The 19,905-nt window shown below is 40.9% G+C and overlaps 2 protein-coding genes across 2 annotated transcripts in view; one reads left to right on the top strand and one right to left on the bottom strand.

The window, feature by feature from the left end:
* The window catches only part of LOC135078066 (semaphorin-2A-like), a 417,995-nt gene that overhangs the window by 186,982 nt on the left and 211,108 nt on the right, over window positions 1-19,905 (bottom strand). The window lies entirely within an intron of this gene.
* LOC135078312 (uncharacterized) lies at window positions 2,010-2,804 on the top strand. Its single transcript, XM_063972910.1, has one exon. The coding sequence runs from the start codon at window positions 2,010-2,012 to the stop codon at window positions 2,802-2,804; it is 795 nt and encodes a 264-aa protein (XP_063828980.1).

The following is a 19,905-nucleotide window of genomic DNA, read 5'->3' as shown; positions in this document are numbered from 1 at the left end:
TATTAGAGGCTCAAGAATGACGATTTTCCAAGTTTATAAAATAGGCTTAAAGTTTAAGGGTACTTTTCTGTCTTACATCCAAGAATGATTCTGTGATACCTTGCTCACTCACTGCAAGGTTTTTTTAATAATTGCTTTTTATTGCTTGATGCAGGTACATTAAGGTCATAAAAATAAATAGATAGATCCATAACATGAGCCTAATAGAAACATTATGTAGGTACTACCTGTGTAATTAAAATAAAAATAAATAAATAAATTACCAAAAGCTATCTCTATACTATAAAATGTAGAACCTGGAGAAGCTGCTTGTATTTCATATTTCCCTAAAATAAAAATAAAAAACTAACCCAAACAAACAATGCTTGCCATCGCCGTAATAACCATGAAAACAGAACCAAATTACGGAATGGAGGCATTTATATGGATTATCATGATATAATGTAGTTGAGTAAACAGAGGTCTCAAAGTGCTGCTTTGCACACAGACGGGGCAAACAAAACGTAGACTTAATTGAGATAATGTAAACAAAGAATTTCCATCAGCGGCGAAACAGATATGGCTTGCACTGCTCGGTTCACGTCTGTCTGTTTGTTCAATTCGAACCTATAATATTGTTATTAATGCTAGCGATGACGTAGACGGCTCTCCCCTGGTCATTACGTAGACAGGGTAATGAGATGTAATTTGTTATGGATTTTTTTTACATGTCAATGTTTTTTGGTTTGGTCAACATTCATAATACATATTTACCTACGACATTAGCTACCTACTTTGTTTCGTATCGTTACATGTCACAAGTGTTACCAAAACATGTAGTAAAATATAGGGTTGTAGCAATGTTCATAACCTCTAGGAACTTAACAGTTTTCGTTTAGTTTTTGCCTTGTGGTATGATAGATTTAGTTTGGCAGTGTTTTTTGCATAAGTAGTTTTTTCTAGTACTTTTGACTCTTTCTGAAACCCCAAACAATGAAATTACTATTAGCAAGTATAGATGATACGTTAACATCAAGCAATACTAATTTGTAGTGAATTTATTTATTCAATTCATTTAAAAATCTTCAGTTAATTAAACTTTAAGTTCTCGGAACTATCCAAGCGTATAATTGAAGAACAAATGAAAGCAGCAGCTATTAAAAAACTTGGAGAATGACCAGAATCTCAAACACGATTGCAATTCATATTCAAATCATTTTTATTTGCATGATAACAGAATACCAAACAGAAAGACAGCGATAGAAGTTAATGAAGTTCTCATTGCTTTTGAATAGATGTGCTGACGTTGGCACATCAAGCTCAACACTGTGGCATCTAATGCGATTGTAATACGTGTCATTTTGCTAAGAAAATGCAGTGACTGATGTGCTGACTACTGTACCTGTGGCGGCCATCCGCCACATTCCTAACTTGGACCACCGCCTTAGATTTCGGAGCGATCCGCTTCCGCTTGTGAGATTGGGCCAACCCCGACTTGACTGAACGTGACCGAATGGTTGGCGCATGCGTGCTGCGGCCGTCACAATACGTCTGCGTCACTCGCACACCCGTGAAGACGTATGCTGCCGTCTCGCTTCAACGCTGGTCACCGATCTCCGCTCACTCATCGCCGTTGAAGAGATTTGAAATATGTCGTCGTGACACTTCTTCCGCGATCGCTTTGCTCTCAACGTTTAAATAATTTTATTGCTATTGTATCCTAATCAATCCCTTGCTATTCCTGTTGTTAAATATAATTTCCTATCCGCTAATAACATTCTTCCTTCTACCGTGTTCTTCCTACCTTTATTTCCTGACTCGAACTGCATAACAATAATCTTAACGATTAAGAATCGGAATAGGATTCCGAGTAAAACATATGGTGGGTTGTTGGCAAATAACCCCCATATCTGGTGACCCCGACGACGGAAAAGGAGAATTTCCGAAGCAGTCGAAGTTTGGAAAAATTCTACAAAAGGATAAGGCCGCGGTGTGGTCATAAGCGGTGAGCGATTTTTCAAATTGTAACAATGGGCAATGAGGAAATTTTAAAAGTCAGCGTAAGAGTCCCGCCCTTCTGGCCTGAGGAGCCTGCGTTGTGGTTTGCCCAGGTTGAATCACAGTTTGTCCTATCGGGTATAACTAAGGACGATACCAAGTTCTACTATTTGGTCGCGCAGTTGGACCACCAATATGCCATCGAAGTGAAGGACATCATCACCAACCCGCCTCCTACGGACAAGTACGAAAGGCTGAAGTCCGAACTAATTAAGCGACTGTCAGCTTCTCAGGAAAAACGGATTAAGCAGCTTCTGATGCACGAAGAGCTGGGCGATCGGAAGCCGTCTCAGTTCCTGCGTCACCTGTCGGGTTTGGCTGGTCCCTCGGTGTCTTCTGACTTCCTGCTTACTCTGTGGTCCAGCAGGCTGCCGCAGAACATCCAGACGGTCATCGTCTCTCAAATGGACCTCGATAAGGACAAACTCGGCGAGTTGGCTGATAAAGTTTATGAGATCGCACCATCAACTCCGCAAGTCGCCAGCACTTCCTCTGCTGCAGTTCCCTACAGCAACATGGAACATCAGATCGCAGAGTTGACCAAGCAAGTGGCTATGCTGACTAGCAGGCTTGAGGATTCAGAGAATCGATCACGTGCGAGATCTCAAAATAACCGGTACAATCGCTCACGCAGCCGCTCTAAACCAAGACAACCACCGCCTGACCATCCACACTGCTTCTACCACTACACCTACGGTACGAAGGCGAAGAAGTGTAAGCAGCCTTGCAGCTTCCCCTCGGAAAACTTCAAGGGCGGTCGGAAGTAGCGGCCCACGACTGCCCCTCTGCAACAGGCCGTCTTTTCGTTACGGATCGCACATCGAAAATGCAGTTCCTCGTGGACACTGGCTCAGACCTGTGTGTTTTCCCGCGATCTGCTATCAAGACGCCCTGTACTAAGACCAAGTATGATCTCGTCGCAGCGAACAACTCTGTCATTCACACATATGGACCTGCACTGTTACACCTGAACTTGGGACTCAGGCGAGATTTTACTTGGAACTTCATCATAGCAGACGTTTCAAAGCCAATCATCGGTGTGGACTTCCTGAGTCACTACAATTTGCTTGTGGACTGCAGAAATCAACGTTTGGTCGATGGAATCACAACCCTGTCCGTAGCAGCTGTTACTTCTGGAGCCTCAGACGACATCGCTTCTGTCAAAGCCGTCACTGGTGAGACCGAGTTTCACGCACTTCTGCGTGAGTTCCCAGAAATTACCAGACCAGCAGGCGTTCGTTCTCCACCCAAGCACAACACACTGCACCACATTAGAGTCAGCCCTGGTCCACCGGTATCTTGCAAACCTCGACGTCTTGATCCAGTTCGCTTCCAAGCAGCGAAGAAGGAGTTTGAGGACATGCTTGCTTGTGGTACGGCTCGACGTTCAGAGAGTCCATGGTCTTCTGCTCTGCACATGGTGAGGAAGAAGGACGATGGATGGAGACCATGCGGCGACTACCGTGCGCTTAATGCCAGGACTATTCCAGATCGGTATCCCATCCGTCACATACATGACTTTTCCTACCAGCTCTCAGGATGTACCATCTTCTCCACCATCGATCTGGTGAAGGCTTACAACCAGATTCCGGTAAATCCAGCAGATATCCCCAAGACTGCCATCACCACGCCGTTTGGTCTGTATGAATTCCCATATATGACGTTTGGGTTAAGGAACGCTGCGCAGACCTTTCAGCGGTTCGTCGATGAAGTTCTTCTGGGTCTTGACTTCTGTTTCGGGTATCTCGATGATATCCTGGTGTTTTCCAGCAGCCCAAAAGTCCACCTGGATCACCTGCGTCAGCTGTTTGAACGTCTGAAAGAGTACGGGTTACTAGTAAACACTTCGAAGTGCAATCTTGGCCAGTCAGAGATTACATTCCTTGGCTATCAAGTCTCTGCAGCTGGAACCAAGCCTCTGGGGACTAAAGTAGAAGCCATACAGAACTTCACACCACCGAAGACTGTCAAGGAGCTTCAGCGTTTCCTCGGTATGCTCAACTTCTACCGACGCTTCATACCGAATGCTGCTAAGATCCAAGCACCGCTCACCAGTATTCTTGCTGGCCCTCGGATCAAGGGTTCACAGCCTATTACTTTGACGCCGGAAATGCTGAAGTCGTTTGAAGACTGCAAGACTTCTCTGTCGGAAGCCACTCAACTCATTCATCCAGACCCTTCTGCTGAACTTGCCATAGTCACGGACGCTTCAGATGTAGCTATAGGAGCCGTGCTACAGCAACTCAAGGATCAAGTCTGGCAACCCTTGGCTTTCTTCTCTCACAAACTGAGTGCCTCCCAGAAGAAGTACAGCCCGTATGATCGAGAGTTACTTGCAGTATACGAAGCCATCAAGTACTTTAGACATATGGTTGAAGCCAGAACCTTCACTGTGTTTACAGATCACAAGCCACTCACATTCGCATTCTCGCTTAACAGAGACAAGTGTTCGCCTAGACAATTCAGATACCTTGACTTCATCTCACAGTTCACCACCGACATAAGGTTCATTCCTGGACGCGACAACATCGTCGCCGACGCCTTATCACGGATCGAAGAGGTAGCTTGCGCCGTGGACTACGAGTCTCTTGCACGATCTCAGGAGAATGATCCAGAGCTGCAAGAGCTTCTCAAGCATGGAACAGCCTTGAAACTGCAAAAAGTTGCCACTGAGGCGAGTAACACGCCTGTCTACTGCGACACGTCTCTGCCATCTCTTCGTCCGTACATTACGCCCGAGTTCCGCAAGCAATTCTTTGATGTGCTACACGACTTACACCACCCAGGAAGATCAGCTACTGTGCGACTGGTGACACAAAGATTTGTTTGGCCAGGGATTCGCAGGGACTGTAGAGAGTGGTCTAGGCAATGCCTAAAATGCCAGAAAAGCAAAGTCTCTCGACACACTACCTCTCCTCTATCCTCTTTTCTTCCACCTTCCTCGAGGTTCTCTCATATTCACCTCGACATCGTAGGGCCATTACCTTTGTCCTGTGATTACAGGTACCTCCTCACTGTCATAGACAGGTTTACTCGGTGGCCTGAAGCGTATCCGCGTATCCGAAGGACATCACCGCGGAGACCTGTGCTGCTGCCCTCGTGTCTGGCTGGATTGCCAGATTCGGTTGTCCTGAGCGGGTAACCACAGACCGTGGTCGCCAGTTTGAGAGCCACCTATTCCAGGCCCTCACTTCTTTGGTTGGCGCGCGCCATCTCCGCACCACAGCCTACCACCCAGCGGCCAACGGTATTGTTGAGCGACTCCACCGCCAGCTCAAGGCAGCGATTATGTGCCACGCTCCAGCTTCACAGTGGACTGAAGCACTGCCACTGGTTCTTCTAGGCATGCGTAGTGCCTGGAAGGAAGACCTCCAGTCTTCCCCTGCCGAACTGGTGTACGGCGAAGCACTTCGCCTACCCGGTCAGTTCCTGTGCCCCAAGGACGACTACCTCACAGCTGACGTCACCCAGTACGCGACTCGTCTTCGCGCGTGCATGGCGAAGCTTGCTCCTCGTCCTACCACCTGGCACTCTACTTCGGCCTTCTACGTTCCACGCGATCTCCACACCTCTTCCCACGTCTTCGTTCGTCAAGATCGCGTGAGAGGCGCCCTGGAGCCACCATACGCTGGACCCTACAAGGTTGTCAGCCGACAACCTAAGTACTTCACCTTGGACATCAACGCCAAGAATGTCAATGTCTCCATTGACCGCCTCAAGGCAGCGTATGAGTGTAAAGAAGTTCAGAGAACGGCTCAACCAGCCGAAGAAGACGTCATGCGGACTTCCAGTGGTCGAAGAGTCCGGCTGCCTGATTTTTATCGACCGTAGTCACGGTCTGCGGAGGGGAGTACTGTGGCGGCCATCCGCCACATTCCTAACTTGGACCACCGCCTTAGATTTCGGAGCGATCCGCTTCCGCTTGTGAGATTGGGCCAACCCCGACTTGACTGAACGTGACCGAATGGTTGGCGCATGCGTGCTGCGGCCGTCACAATACGTCTGCGTCACTCGCACACCCGTGAAGACGTATGCTGCCGTCTCGCTTCAACGCCGGTCACCGATCTCCGCTCACTCATCGCCGTTGAAGAGATTTGAAATATGTCGTCGTGACACTTCTTCCGCGATCGCTTTGCTCTCAACGTTTAAATAATTTTATTGCTATTGTATCCTAATCAATCCCTTGCTATTCCTGTTGTTAAATATAATTTCCTATCCGCTAATAACATTCTTCCTTCTACCGTGTTCTTCCTACCTTTATTTCCTGACTCGAACTGCATAACAATAATCTTAACGATTAAGAATCGGAATAGGATTCCGAGTAAAACATATGGTGGGTTGTTGGCAAATAACCCCCATATACCTATCAGTTTTCCTTAACAGCCCCCGAATTCGTTAGAATATTTTTGAAAGAGAAATCTCTTGAGTTGAGATTATACCTACCTATTTTTTTACCTTTCACTGTAGTTACAGATGCGAGCCTATCAAGGTAAGCCTGTGTTGTCTTAAATTATTTTAAGTAAGTGCATTCATTAAAAAAAATACCATGCCAACTTTACATCACTGTACGGAAAAATTGTGTGTTTCCGTGGTTACAATTGTAATTTTCCCCGAATGTGTCAGTGTTGATACAAGTTTAATTTGGGGGGTGTATTTCATACCGATCGGGGCAGACAGCACGCAATCATCGGGCCACTCGGTACCTCATTAGTCCCTATCGCTCCAACATCGGACTTTGAAACGGTCTATTACAAGTTTTCTTATTAGAACTTCACCCTATTACGAGTAATACGACTTGTTGCTAATCCTGATCAGTAAAAATCAAAGGGGATTAAGGTAACCAGTATTTTTCCCTCCCGTAGGTACTGGACAGCAAACTTATCACAGGAACAAAGGTTCAAAACGGAATGAATTTTTTTGTTCCTTAAAGGTTCTGTGTGTATTTGACAGCTGTATAACTATGCACAATGGAAAATTGAAAATTATTTTCAGCGAGAACGAACAAAAATTTCCGAATGACTGCAATTAACCCTTTCGTTTCTCGTGTCTACCTCAATGCGTAGAACGTGTAGCTAAACTTGAATTAACATTTTTGTTTGATTTTCAAATTATGAAACTAGTATGTAAACATTTTGTCAATTTAAATAGTTAAAACTATACATAACATTATTATGTATGAAATCTAAAATGATTTTTTTCAATTGTGTTCGCATCAATCAATAATGACGTCGTCATTATGATGTAAAAAGTATGATAAAATCAGTTCCGTTGGCATTAAATTAGCATCGTATCTGCTTATAAAGTCTTTAGCATTTGAATGGTGCCTGAAAAGGGCAGTTATAGAGTGAATTGAAAGAGATGATATTTTCGCAGTATAAGTGAACGGCCATTGAATTATTGCAGTATTCCTCTCTCGCAGTGTCTAGACAGTTAATTAAAATCAAACACTGAATATCGATAAGCCGCTCGGAAATCCTAAAAATATAGGCACGGGTTTTACGATTGCGGATAAATCCCTTAGAATCGAATTGGACGTGTCTTTTGATAGATTTTAATTCGAATCTACATTTGGTACATGTATCGCGTAATAGGCAGGGGAGGGTAGAGTTCAGGGAACATATTAAATCGTTAAGTGTTTTGATAAACACAGACAGGGGGATTTAGGGATGATGCGATTCGCAGTTGGGCATTTGGAAAATCATCGTTGGGGAGCACGTTCCATGATTTGGATAGACTTGCTTATCTGTGCAAATAGCGCCCGTTGTTCTGTAGCGCATGAGTTTGGAGTTAATTACGCTTTGCTAAATGAAAAGTTTTGCTATAAACCTGAGTTTGTGGTTGAATTGATAATAAAATTTAATGTGACATCGCATCGCGCTTGTCTTGAAATAAGTTTACGTGTTTGGATGATGATTCAAAGGAAAATAAGGCTGTATTAGTGTACCTACGGCAATAATATCAGATTTAAAAAGAAATTTGGAAAGTTTATTATGACACATTATTTCCAATCCTAGCAGGCAAACATTTTATTATGACGTGTTAGTAGGTGCTTACAAATTTCCAAATTAATGACTATCAATAAAAACACCATTTACTTAGCGGATAGTCTAACTACAACTTACCTAATACTTACCGTAACTAATACCTGAAGCAAAGAAAACAGCTAAAGAAAATAATAGAAGCAGAATTAACTACCATCAACCCACTTCAAGCTTTCGCTTCCCACTACAACACAAAGGGTCGGAACGGTGTTAATGATATACACAAGTTCCGATAAAGCAAGATAGCAGCGTCAAAACAATTCGATTTACTAACGACGATTTAAAAGTGTCAATTGAACGAGCTCTCCAGAGAGCAGGGAGTCTGAATTAGCTATCCGAGTGGTGACAAAGAGCCCAGGGCTTATCTGCCGGATTTAGATGAAGTGAACCCCAATACAGAATAATGGCGGCGATAGCGTATTGTTTGGGCATGAAATTAAAATTGAGCGAGTTCACACGTGCGCACTGCTTAGATAAGGGGTTGTGCCAATCGATGGCTGTGCCACTGATTTACTTAAGGGGTGTTTGCAAGTTTTGAGAATTCGAGAAAGGGGTATCTTGGTTTTTGGGTTATTAGCATTTTGTTTTTCTCGGGTGCGGTATCGTTTGTGAATCAACAGGGGCTAAGTCGGAGTGTTGATATAAACAAATATTTGTTACGAAACTCCAAAATAGTGACAGAATAAAGTAAGCTTCTGAAAAAAGTACTTAATTTTAGAACTTTCAGATAAACTAGGGTTACTTGAAAGCTCTAAAATTAAGTGATTTACATTGAATTTTCATGTTACTATAAAACCTTATAAGTGGGTAGACGACCCAATTAACCTACAACATAAGGCAAAACTTCTGCGAAGAAACTTTATTTGAATTACCCGTAAAACTGTATTATAGTTCCATGAAAATGATTAATAAATCAGTTAAAATGAGTTGCTAAAGAACTTACATCATAGTTCTACGAGTATAGCAAAGCAATTCAAAATCTGCCACCGTCTCTTATCCAATGCCTACTACAAAAAACATACCTAACTTATTTATTTTTATTCCCCGAAAGAGGATTATCGGTTCATTCAACTTTTTCAACGAACATTATGTCTGGCATTGGTAGTATGCAATGCATTCTAAATAGGCGCAGATCCACGCATTGCATGCATATGCATAGTATAGCCTGACCAGGAACATAAAAACCCTGGCATAGTGGCGCGTCAATTGCATTTGATAGTGCAACACTGAGTACAGTCGTACCTGTGTTAAATTAATAGGCTAACTTTATGTATCAGGATTCAGGATTACGGGTTAATTTAATATTTTCATGAATTAACGAAAACATATTATTATAGGACCTGGTTTAAATAAATTAAATGAAACCATCAATCGAGCTAGTAGGATTTATTTTATTATTCATCAATAATCAAATTCAGAACTTGAATATTCAACTGCAATGTCTGCTCATGAACGCTTCAGACTCGGTACTTCTTTCCCAATTCCATAAAATTCAACACTTAGAAAGTGACAAAAAATTTTAAAATAGGTAGTTGAAACAAACCACAGCTAATTTTCATAGTGGACTGTACTATACGATACACATGTCAGTCAATTTGACAACCTTTGTCGGAAACATTATTCAATGAAAATATTGCCGAACCCTTAGTATTTCTCTTCGTCAAATACTTTAACACATTGTGAACCACTTTTCTTTCACGACTATAAAAAGATTTTAGCAATTTAATTCACAAAATCAGTTGCGTACATTTAAAATAAAGTTTGTTTACACTTTGACAGCAATAGACTGACATGCAAGGTGACATGTCAATGAAGTTTTCAGTTACTGTTGCCATTAAAAGAAATTAGTACCATTAGTTTTCCGCAACATGGCGAGGGTTTTTATGTTCCTGGTCAGGCTATAATCAATTTATCGATAGCATTGTGCGTGATTCTCGTCAACAACGTATCTCCCCCAAAGCTGAATCTATTAGGTCCTGCAAGTGGTACCGTCAGCAACACAATTGTCCATTATATTATTTTTTCCTTTTTTCTTCAATGCTTTATTTGTATTCTTTTTCTTAGTCGGGCACTCTTGTCGGAGTGGTCGTGGTTGCGCTGAAGAGGTACATGGTGGGGTGATGTCATCTCCGAGGGTAGCTCTCCTGGCGATGTGCTTCCAATTCTGACGGTTAGAGGCGTCGCGAATACACTGGACCATGGTGGACTCAGTGGCCTTCGTGATGGCGTCTATCCAGCGGGTTGGCGATCTACCGCGTGCTCTCCTGCCTTCAACCTGGCCCTGAACTACCAGTCTCTCCATCAGTTGTCATTTCTAGAGACGTGACCAAATTATTATTGTATTATGAGATTGTTTAAAATTCACATCGAATTGCGAAGTAAGAATTAAAAGGTAAGTTAAATCATTTTAACATTAGTTACATGGGTATTAAATACATTCAAAGATAAGGCTTTTCTGTTATCTTAAAACTCTACTTCATAAATATCATTTTGAATAAATTGTTTTTTCTACCCATGTTCTATCGTAATCGTATGTATGATAATTTTGACAAAAAACTAGTCTTGCTAGTAAAATTCATAGTTAACTAGCTTTTTAGATATCTTACAACATTATGAGGATCAGATAGAGTCTAATTAAGTTAATGTTTTAGTTAAAGTATTCGTACCTATCCTCATTTAATTAAGTATTCAAATTTAACAATTAAGTGGGCAAAAAAATATTGTTTCTGCCTTCAGTACACGCTAGGTGTATATTCTATTATTTACCTATTAACATATCATATCGCATGTAGCGGCGAGCAATTTAATTTATGGCTACACTGTTTGTTCGCCCATCACTAGTGCTAGTGCTGTACACAACTGATATTGGGCTGAATTTGCGGTACTTTTGTTTATTCTACCCTCCGGTGTTAGATTTTGATTAATTAGAACCTATAGGTTTGTACGTAGATAGAAAAGTGGTTACGATGTTAAAGGGTTAGGGCTTGATTAGTTTGGTTTTAGTTTGATTAGACTAACTGAAGATGATTTTTCATAGTGCTATGAAATATTTACTTAGGCTGAGTTGCACCACCTACTTTCACCGTAACTTTGACGATAACCGGTGTTTTTTGTATAGAGTTTGACAGATTTTTGTCGTTTGTTAAAGTTAAAGTAAGATGGTGCAACCCAGCCTTAGGCTTGCACCACCTAACTTTAACGGTAACTATGACGATAACCGGTGCATTTGTATGGAGTTTGACAGATTTTTGACGTTTGTTAAAGGTAAAGTAAGATGGTGCATTCCAGCCTTATTGATTCATCAGATGAGCTATTACTGTCATAAATATTTTTAAGTAGTTTAAACTAAAGTTGCATTAATTTAAACAGTTTTAACGCGATACGCGGATAGGTAACATTAAAAGTTAAAGTTCTCTCAAGTGAATTCAACACTCAATATTTATGCATTTCACAGTGAAGGTACACGATTCGTTTTATGAACGCCATATTTACAAGTATAAAGTAGACACTTATGCTTCGTAATCCCGTGTAGCGTCGGATTTGCATAAAAGTTCATGATTTATGTTCTACACTGTACTTTTGGTGGTGTGGTAGAAAAACGTTTTAAAATAAATAATTCCTTGACCTCACATCTAAAGAATATTTGGCACTTTATTAGGTATGCCATGTTTAAATAGGATATTTTTCTGCAAGATTAAGGCTGAGTTGTACCACCAACTTTAACCGCGTCTATAACGATAACTGGTGTTTTTTGTATGGAGTTTAACAGACTTTTGACGTTTCTTAAAGTTAAAGTAAGATGGTGCAACCCAGCCTAACTTGGCTGCAAAAGTTATTTACATGCACACAATATGAAATACAATTCCGCAAAAATCTACATAAATAGCTTCAAAATCAATATTTTCCTATTTTCCTTTCTCCAGCATCACGAGAGCCAAATTCAATCATATTCATACAAGCAAGGGTGAAAAACACCGCAGAGCCAGACAAGTCACGGGCAATTCTGATGCATTTTTTGGAGCGGTACAGTGGGCAGCGAAATATGAATCAAATCCTATTCTTAAGTCAATGCAGAAAGGTTCAAATTGGTTACGGATTTTGGCACGTCAGTACATTCCATTATCTGTTTTGTGGCTGGCTGAGCGCCGTTGTCACGAGAAAAACAATTCGTATGCGCAGACGTTCCCGCATCGCATGGTTCAGTACACATACCCTCCAAAAGGTCGCCAGATAGAAATATTTCAATAGCGATATGACGTTTAGTCGTGGTATCAAGATCTAAATTATCGCAGCAGAAAATGTTTGCAATTAGCGTTCTAGAAGTCACCCTATTTTTTAAAATCTTAAGGTTTTAAGATAAGGCCCACTTAAGATAGAAGATAAAATCGAACTTCTTTCGATCACTTTGATGCGTATCGTCCTAACATCCGTTATCTCAAGTAGAAATTTTAGATTCGCTAGTTTTCCTTCAATTCCTAGAACCAAGAAAAGAAAATTAAGGTTTCACTGGTCAACTACAAAGTTGAGTGATAAGAGGCAGAAGGAGCCGTTAAGTACCACCCTGATTCAAAACCCGAAAGCGTGGCCTGCCTCCGAGTATAACTTGGCTTACCCCATCCAACTCCGCAGTGAATTTGGGTAGGCGGGAAGTAAGTAGTGAAGTGGCAATAGATCTGGGCAGCGTCCGCACTCTATAAGTCAGCCCGAGGTGGGATAAGCTGTAAGTAAATCATCGAGCGACGAATCCGCCGCGAGCTGGCAACGCGATAACGATTAAATATGGCGCCCGCGCTCATATTGTGTGTACTTAACGCGCCGGAGTTGGGCAAACGCAGATTTATGTGTCACCAGCCTTAGCGGAAATTATAATGCGTATTTCAACTATCTGGCACTGTGACCCACTAAACGTGAAGAATTACATGTGAAATGACCTCACGGATGTGAAGATGAGTTCGGTTTCCTTCTGTGAGGGTGCTGTTTCTTGGAATATTTTCACTAATAGGTAGAGATTATTTTAAGAAAATTCACAGTTCACTAATTTTCCTTGACTATAAGAAATGAACGTTCAGCAAAGAGTTTTAACCCACTTGTTACGGAATTCACTTTTTCTATCACTTACCTTAAATCAGTCATGATAAATTTATCTCAAAACAATCGCTCCAAAACTTTATAGTTATTTACGTCAGTGTACTTATAAGACTTGGACAGTACTGCGACACACCTCATCTTTCAAATGTTGCATATAAAAATTGTTTACACTACCCACATTAGTAAAAATATTTATGTAAAAGCCAGCGTTCTTTTAAAAGAACGCTAGTAACAAGTGGGTATAAATCAAAATGCGATTATTACAAGGTGATGACAAAAGCAATAAGAATTTTAACAAATTTCGGTCTTCTATACTATAATGTAAGGTAAAATGATGAAACATTTTTTTCAAATCAGTTCAGTACTTTTTGAGTTCATTATCATGAAATACCTACTTATTATGTGAAATAATGGTACGTAAGATTTTGTATAGGGAAGTTTTTTTTTAAATCTATGGTACCTATCTACGACATGACATTACGTATTACCACAACCAGGCCTGGCTCACTCCGCGCGGTACATCCGATAATTACCTACAGCGAAGCGCCCCGCCGGCGGGTATTATATCAGTCGAGTGTCACGCGCGCGCCCGTCAGGACGCTGGCGTGCGTTGTAGTATGATTATAATTCTATGATTGAAGTATTATTTAAAAATGGACATAAAGAGAAATAAATATTGTGCGGCGTTCGGGTGTTTAAATTCGAAAAGAAATCTACCGGATTTATCTTTTTTTTTCGCTTCCCAAAGATGCTGAAAGGTATGTTGGCCATGTAGGTAATCAATAATTCTTAGGATAGTAGTATAGGAACCTAACCTACCATGACTACTGTTCAGAATTCGTTCGTTCGTTTCAGCCAAATGACGTCCACTGCTGGACAAAGGCCTCTCCCAAGGTTTTTCATAATGAATGCATACTTACCTACATACGTACCTCATTACAAATAAGTAGATTAATTATTTTTTCACTAGACAGCAACCCTAACAGCGTAAGAAGAGTTCAGAGGCACGCGATAGAAAGAGACAAAACTTGTAGGTGAATAAAATTGTAGGTACGTAGTGCTGTGCGAGCTGAATTCCACTGTATCGCGTCGTAGCAAGACTTGCATTTATTTAAACCGTCTTGCGGAGTAATCCTTCTGTACCTGTACTATTACTTATTCTGTGCCACAACATTGCCGATCTATAAAATCACACACAGTGTGCGTGCTTTACGTGACCTGCTATTACCCGTCCGTTTACATTTTTAACGCAAACAATTGCCGGCTCATCTCTCACCGCCCGTATCAGAAAACCGCAACGCATTTTGCAAGTTTCACCCCCATCGTCGCGATACCCGAACACGATTAACACAATATAAATGTCGCTTTGATACATCGCCGCGCTAACTGCTAAATAGCGTGTGACTAATGACGGCGATACGTGGCAATAAAACCTGTATCTGCCGCCTCCGTTTTATTGCTATTCGTAGCTCTGCGATATTTCGGTACAAATTGAGGAGCCAATGTAGTCCAGTCAATGAATGCTTTAACGACGGTGTAGAGAGAAATCCCTGGAACACAATTTCTGACCTCGGGACTTTATTTAGACTAGTTAGGAGGTGAACATAGCAAAAGTACCCACCCTTAGCCCTTGAGCCGGCGGGGAGAGGGGGGTTTAAAGGTACTACTTTTCGGTTTTTCGCTTAATCCTCGGAAACTATGCGTCCTAGTGACATGGCTACTATGAACCAAAAAAAGCTTATTCAATTTTCTACAGGTGAGACAGTCAAGTTTTTCTATATCTTGTATGGTTTTCGCGACATCTCCTCTAGAAGGTCTGTAATATTGGAAATTTTAATTTTGTCTTACATGTTCCCATCAGGAGAAAATCGATTAAATCAACATTGAGCAAACATTATAGACATGCGGGAGCATGTTAAGCCTAGTTCCAGGGAGGAGACTGCATCGTGCGTATATTTAGACGAACCAACTGGAGCTACTTTTGACTCCTCATCACTCAAAAAGTACAGTGCATTAACACTTCAAATTTGGCTCATGTGTTGAGACTTGCAAGATAATCATCAGCTTCAAATTTCATAAATATACCTCAAACGGTTATTTAGGTATTGACGTTCAAAAATCGACATTTAGGACACTAAAATCTATCTATCACCTGTGAAATGTTTAAATTTACTGTTTTTTTATTTGTTCCTTTGTATTTACACAACTACCTATCTGGATGCCAAATTTGAAATTTCAAGGTCATCTGGAAGTGGTTAGAATTTGGTCTTATAGGTCAGCCATGTAGATTTTTAGACGTCAATACCTAAAGAACCGTTTGAGGTATATTTATGAAATTTGAAGCTGATGTTTATCTCGTAAGTCTTAACACATGAGCCAAATTTGAAGTGTTAATGCACAGTACTTTTTGAGTGATGAGGAGTCAAAAGTGGCTCCAATTGGTTCGTCTAAATATACGCACGTTGCAGTCCCCTCCCTGGAAATAGGCTTAACATGCTCCCGCATGTCTAGAATATTAGCTCAATGTTGATTTTGACGATTTTCTTCTGATGGGAACATGTAAGACAAAAATAAAATTTCCATTATTACAGACCTTCTAGAGCAGATGCCGCGAAAACTATACAAGATATAGAAAAACTTGACCATCTCACCTGTAGCAAATTGAATAAGCTTTTTTTGGTTCATAGTAGTCATGCCACTAGGGCGCATAGTTTCCGAGGATTAAGCGAAAAACCGAAAAGTAGTACCTTTAAACCCCCCTCTCCCTGCCGGCTCAAGGGCTAAGGGCGGGGACTATTGCTATGTTTACCTCCTAACTAGCCTAAATAAAGTCCTGAAGTCAAAAATTGTGTTCCACGGATTTCCATCTATAATGCTTTATTGACTGGACTAATTAGAATTTTAAAGACTTAAAAAAATCTGAATCTACTGATTGCCGGCTCATCTTGCTAATGCTCGATTTGACATTTTGCAAGTCAGATTAGCAGTTTCAATCTTGGTAGGGCAAATCATGAGACAAATAAATTCAAGATTTGATGATTTGTAAGCATAGACGACGGCACCTCAAGGTAAACACTGTGGGGTCTTATGCAGTCGTAATAGATGCGACTTTGCAACAAAAATGGGTAGTCTGATGTGCTGTCGTCGTAGAAGTAAGTAGTTTTCTTTGATTTCCCTTATGTCATCATCATCTTCATTCACATTTGTTTGCCTATTTTTCGGCAATGTTTAATTATCGCCGTAAAATACTCGTAGTTCGTAGTACTCGTAGTATTCGTCGTTTCTTTTTCCTTCGTAATTTTTTACATATTCCGTTTGGTTTCGGCCCGTAACGCACGTTTCCCATAACATTACCCCGAACCATTGAACGATGTTTAATCAAAAATTACTTCGCTTCTACCATCATCGGGCCCCTCGTTTATTAGTTTTTGTTTTAATAAAACCGCTGCTATGGGCAAGTTCCGTATTATTGCCATGGTGGATGCGCTTATGGGTTGTTTGCATGCAAGTCTACGCCAAGTTTATTTTCTGACGGGAACCGATGGGATTACTGCTATAGGCGGTCAACACCGGCCTTTGTTTTCATTTTGGTTCACAATACAGCCGATAAACAACTTATGGCTAGGCTTTATTTATGTGACGAATTTTGGGAGCTTTTAAATCAATTGTAGTTTAAAAATATAACATTTATGTTGGATTTGAGATTTATATCAAAACACACACCCTCACCAGACTATAAAACGTTTGATTCAGAATCGCGCTTATGACAAGCAACGTACTTAGTGTGCCACAGTTAACCCTGATATTTCTTTTTGATAAGGTCTCATATCCAATGATTTTCATGTTACTTGTGGAAGAGTAGCTGTTACAATCCTGAATCGAAATGGAAGTAACATTGTATAGAAGCACGGTGTTATAAAACAATTGCTGTCTTAATCCATCTGATTAGAAGGATGAAAAGGAATGGAGAGGACAAACTAGATACTGCACGTTGCGGTAAGAGCGAAGAGTGAGAGAGAAGTATAGATGGCGTTGTGATTACGTTTTTAATGAGGCAATGGTATACTCGTACATTACAAGAGCTGAAGTGATGTGCATGACATTATTACTACTTACTACTTTACCTGGCCCATTCCCATTTTATTTGGGGTCGGCCCTCCGCGTCATGCGTCTCCAGGCGGCTCGGTCCTGGGTTGTCTTACTGTTAACTTGGGCTTCTATAAGGTCGTTATTGATTACGGACATCCATATGATTCGGGGTCTTCCTCGTCCGCGGGGCTTAGTTTGGATGTCTAGCACTTTTCTGGTCATGACATAAATATTTCTAGTATTTTTAGGTTAATCGTACTCAAGGGACAATGGGCAAAGTAGTAAAGCATTTTAACGATCTACGGCAGACACCTGTATTAATTAAAACCAGTTTTATTTTTGTTAACCTGTAATTTTTTGAACTATCATCGAAGATACAGGTGCCAGTGCATCAAGTAGGTAAAACGCCGTAGCAATTTTGTAGTCGTTAGGTGTACCTTTGATTGTACAGATCCGGATCAATAATTTATGTTTTAGGATTTGCGGTTGGTTCAATAAAAATGTTGCATTTAAGTATTTGTATTGAGTATTTGGTAGCGGCCTGCGTCCAGCGCTTCCCTGCTACCTTTACGATGTCGTCGGTCCACCTTATAGGTGAACGTCCCACGCTGCGTTTTCCAATCGCTACCAATCGATCAACATGGAAAGCATTGGGGGAGGCCTATGGCTGAAATGACGATGATGATGATGATGATTGAGTATTTACGCTACTGCCTGCTACATATCTGCTACATAAGTATGTAGCAGGTGTACCTGAATAATAGTGCCCCAAAAAGAACATTTTATTCTATTCATTCGTCGCTCTTTCTATTTTTATTTAACCGAATTTTCTCTCTCGATGCACTTGAAAACGAAAGGTTGAACACAAATCATGAACTCCTATGTAAATCCAGCGCAGGATTACCGGAGCATCTGTGTCTCTCTAATGAGATTACCGCGCTTACTGGAAGTGTTCCCAGTTAGTGCTAGCAGCGCGTAAGTTTTATTTCGAGTTAGGTGCTTACAAACTTCAAACCGCTGTTTTCGTGAAAACAGTTTCCCAGGTGGAAACTGCCTAATTACCCGTGTGCACACATTGTGGTACTAATATTTATTTAGTACACAATTTTGGATTTTTTTGGTGACCCCGTTACCTATCAAAGTTAAGACCTGTGGGTCTAGACAAAGTGCAAATTGTAATCGCAAACCAGTCGAAAAGCCTTTTTTTGTATGGAGTTTTGACGGATTCGATTTTCCGTTCGATCAAAAAGTGCATCTTGTCTAGGGGGGCTGAAAAGATATGTTTTCTTATTAGCCCCATGATCTGTCATCACACATTTTCATTAATCATATTTTAGAGTAGTTTATTCTAATGATACTATGATACCTACTATTATAATACATAGTAGCTGTAGCAACAAAACTTGCAAAAAAACAAAATTGCACGTTGATGACTTCGAACAAATGACACTTAACAAGTACACGATGATTAATGATCAAAAAAATCTGCGTGAAAACAACCCCACCTCATCACCATGCCTTTGAGCTGAATGATTAGAAGCCTCTGAATCAATTGTCGTGGGTATGCAAAAATCAGCAAACCAGATTGCAACGCATTGATTCCTATGCACTCCCCGAGCGGGTCATTATCATTACGGAGCCAGTGGAATCCATTAATCAAGTTGGTATTCCTGAATCGCGCTTCATCCCCCTTCATCCCCTATCATCCCCCCTTTGCCAAGTACCTGGACGCACTCGTGCATTCACCCTTCCCTTATCAGTTTTGATGTAGCGACAGGGTAGCATTCAGGAAATGACACGTGTTTACCGGGGGTAAAATACCAGTATTTTTTCGTAGCGTTAATGGCGTAATATTTTATTCTGTTGTGTAATATTTCAATTTGCTGGAATTTTTGTTATAATTTTCTCCCTAATGCTACGCCGTGAAAGAATAATTGGTATAAATAGCGTTTGAATACATTCACACGAACATTTAATTGCGTTATCCATTTCCAAAAAGGGTAAAGACATTGTGTTATGTTTATTTGAGTGGTATTGGAGTTAGATTTTTTCAATTCGTAATTCCTCTTGCAAGGATTATAACAATAGCAACGTGTCAGCGCCAAACGGTAACGGTATTAAAAATTCAAGTTCCATTCCACCGGTGCGCATCTGTCCAATCTAACCTGAAAGACATCTGTCCAGTCCGGCCGGTTATCAAATTGGAAAACGCCGAATTCTTCACATACCGCGTGCAGTCCGGCCCCGTGCTATTCTGTCTATTCCGTTAATGCGTTGTAACAGTGAATTGATATTCTGCACAGAATCCCATTCATTTGACGCCAGTATCAGCCCAGTTATTAAATCAGTTGGATAAACAGACACCTGCGTTTTGAGATGCATCTGCATACACGCAATGACAGTGTGTCGTCATTTACATAATTATGGGACGTGCGCATTTATACGTACGAGTATGTGACGAAAACCATCGATGACTCGCGTATATGGCAATTTTTAATATGCAAATTCGAATTGCCATGGGGTTTCGCTGGTGGGTGCACTAAATGCATTACGCTGTTTTATTTCATTATGTTGATTACGGGTCTATATTATTCGCGCGTGACAACGAATGTGAATATTATACACAATATTTATTTTCGTTGAATATGAG

This window comes from Ostrinia nubilalis, chromosome 14 (genome assembly GCF_963855985.1).
Source record: "Ostrinia nubilalis chromosome 14, ilOstNubi1.1, whole genome shotgun sequence".
NCBI classification, from domain to species: Eukaryota; Metazoa; Arthropoda; class Insecta; order Lepidoptera; family Crambidae; genus Ostrinia; species Ostrinia nubilalis.
Note: the sequence above shows the minus strand (reverse complement) of the source record. Positions and strands in the feature narration are given on the sequence as shown.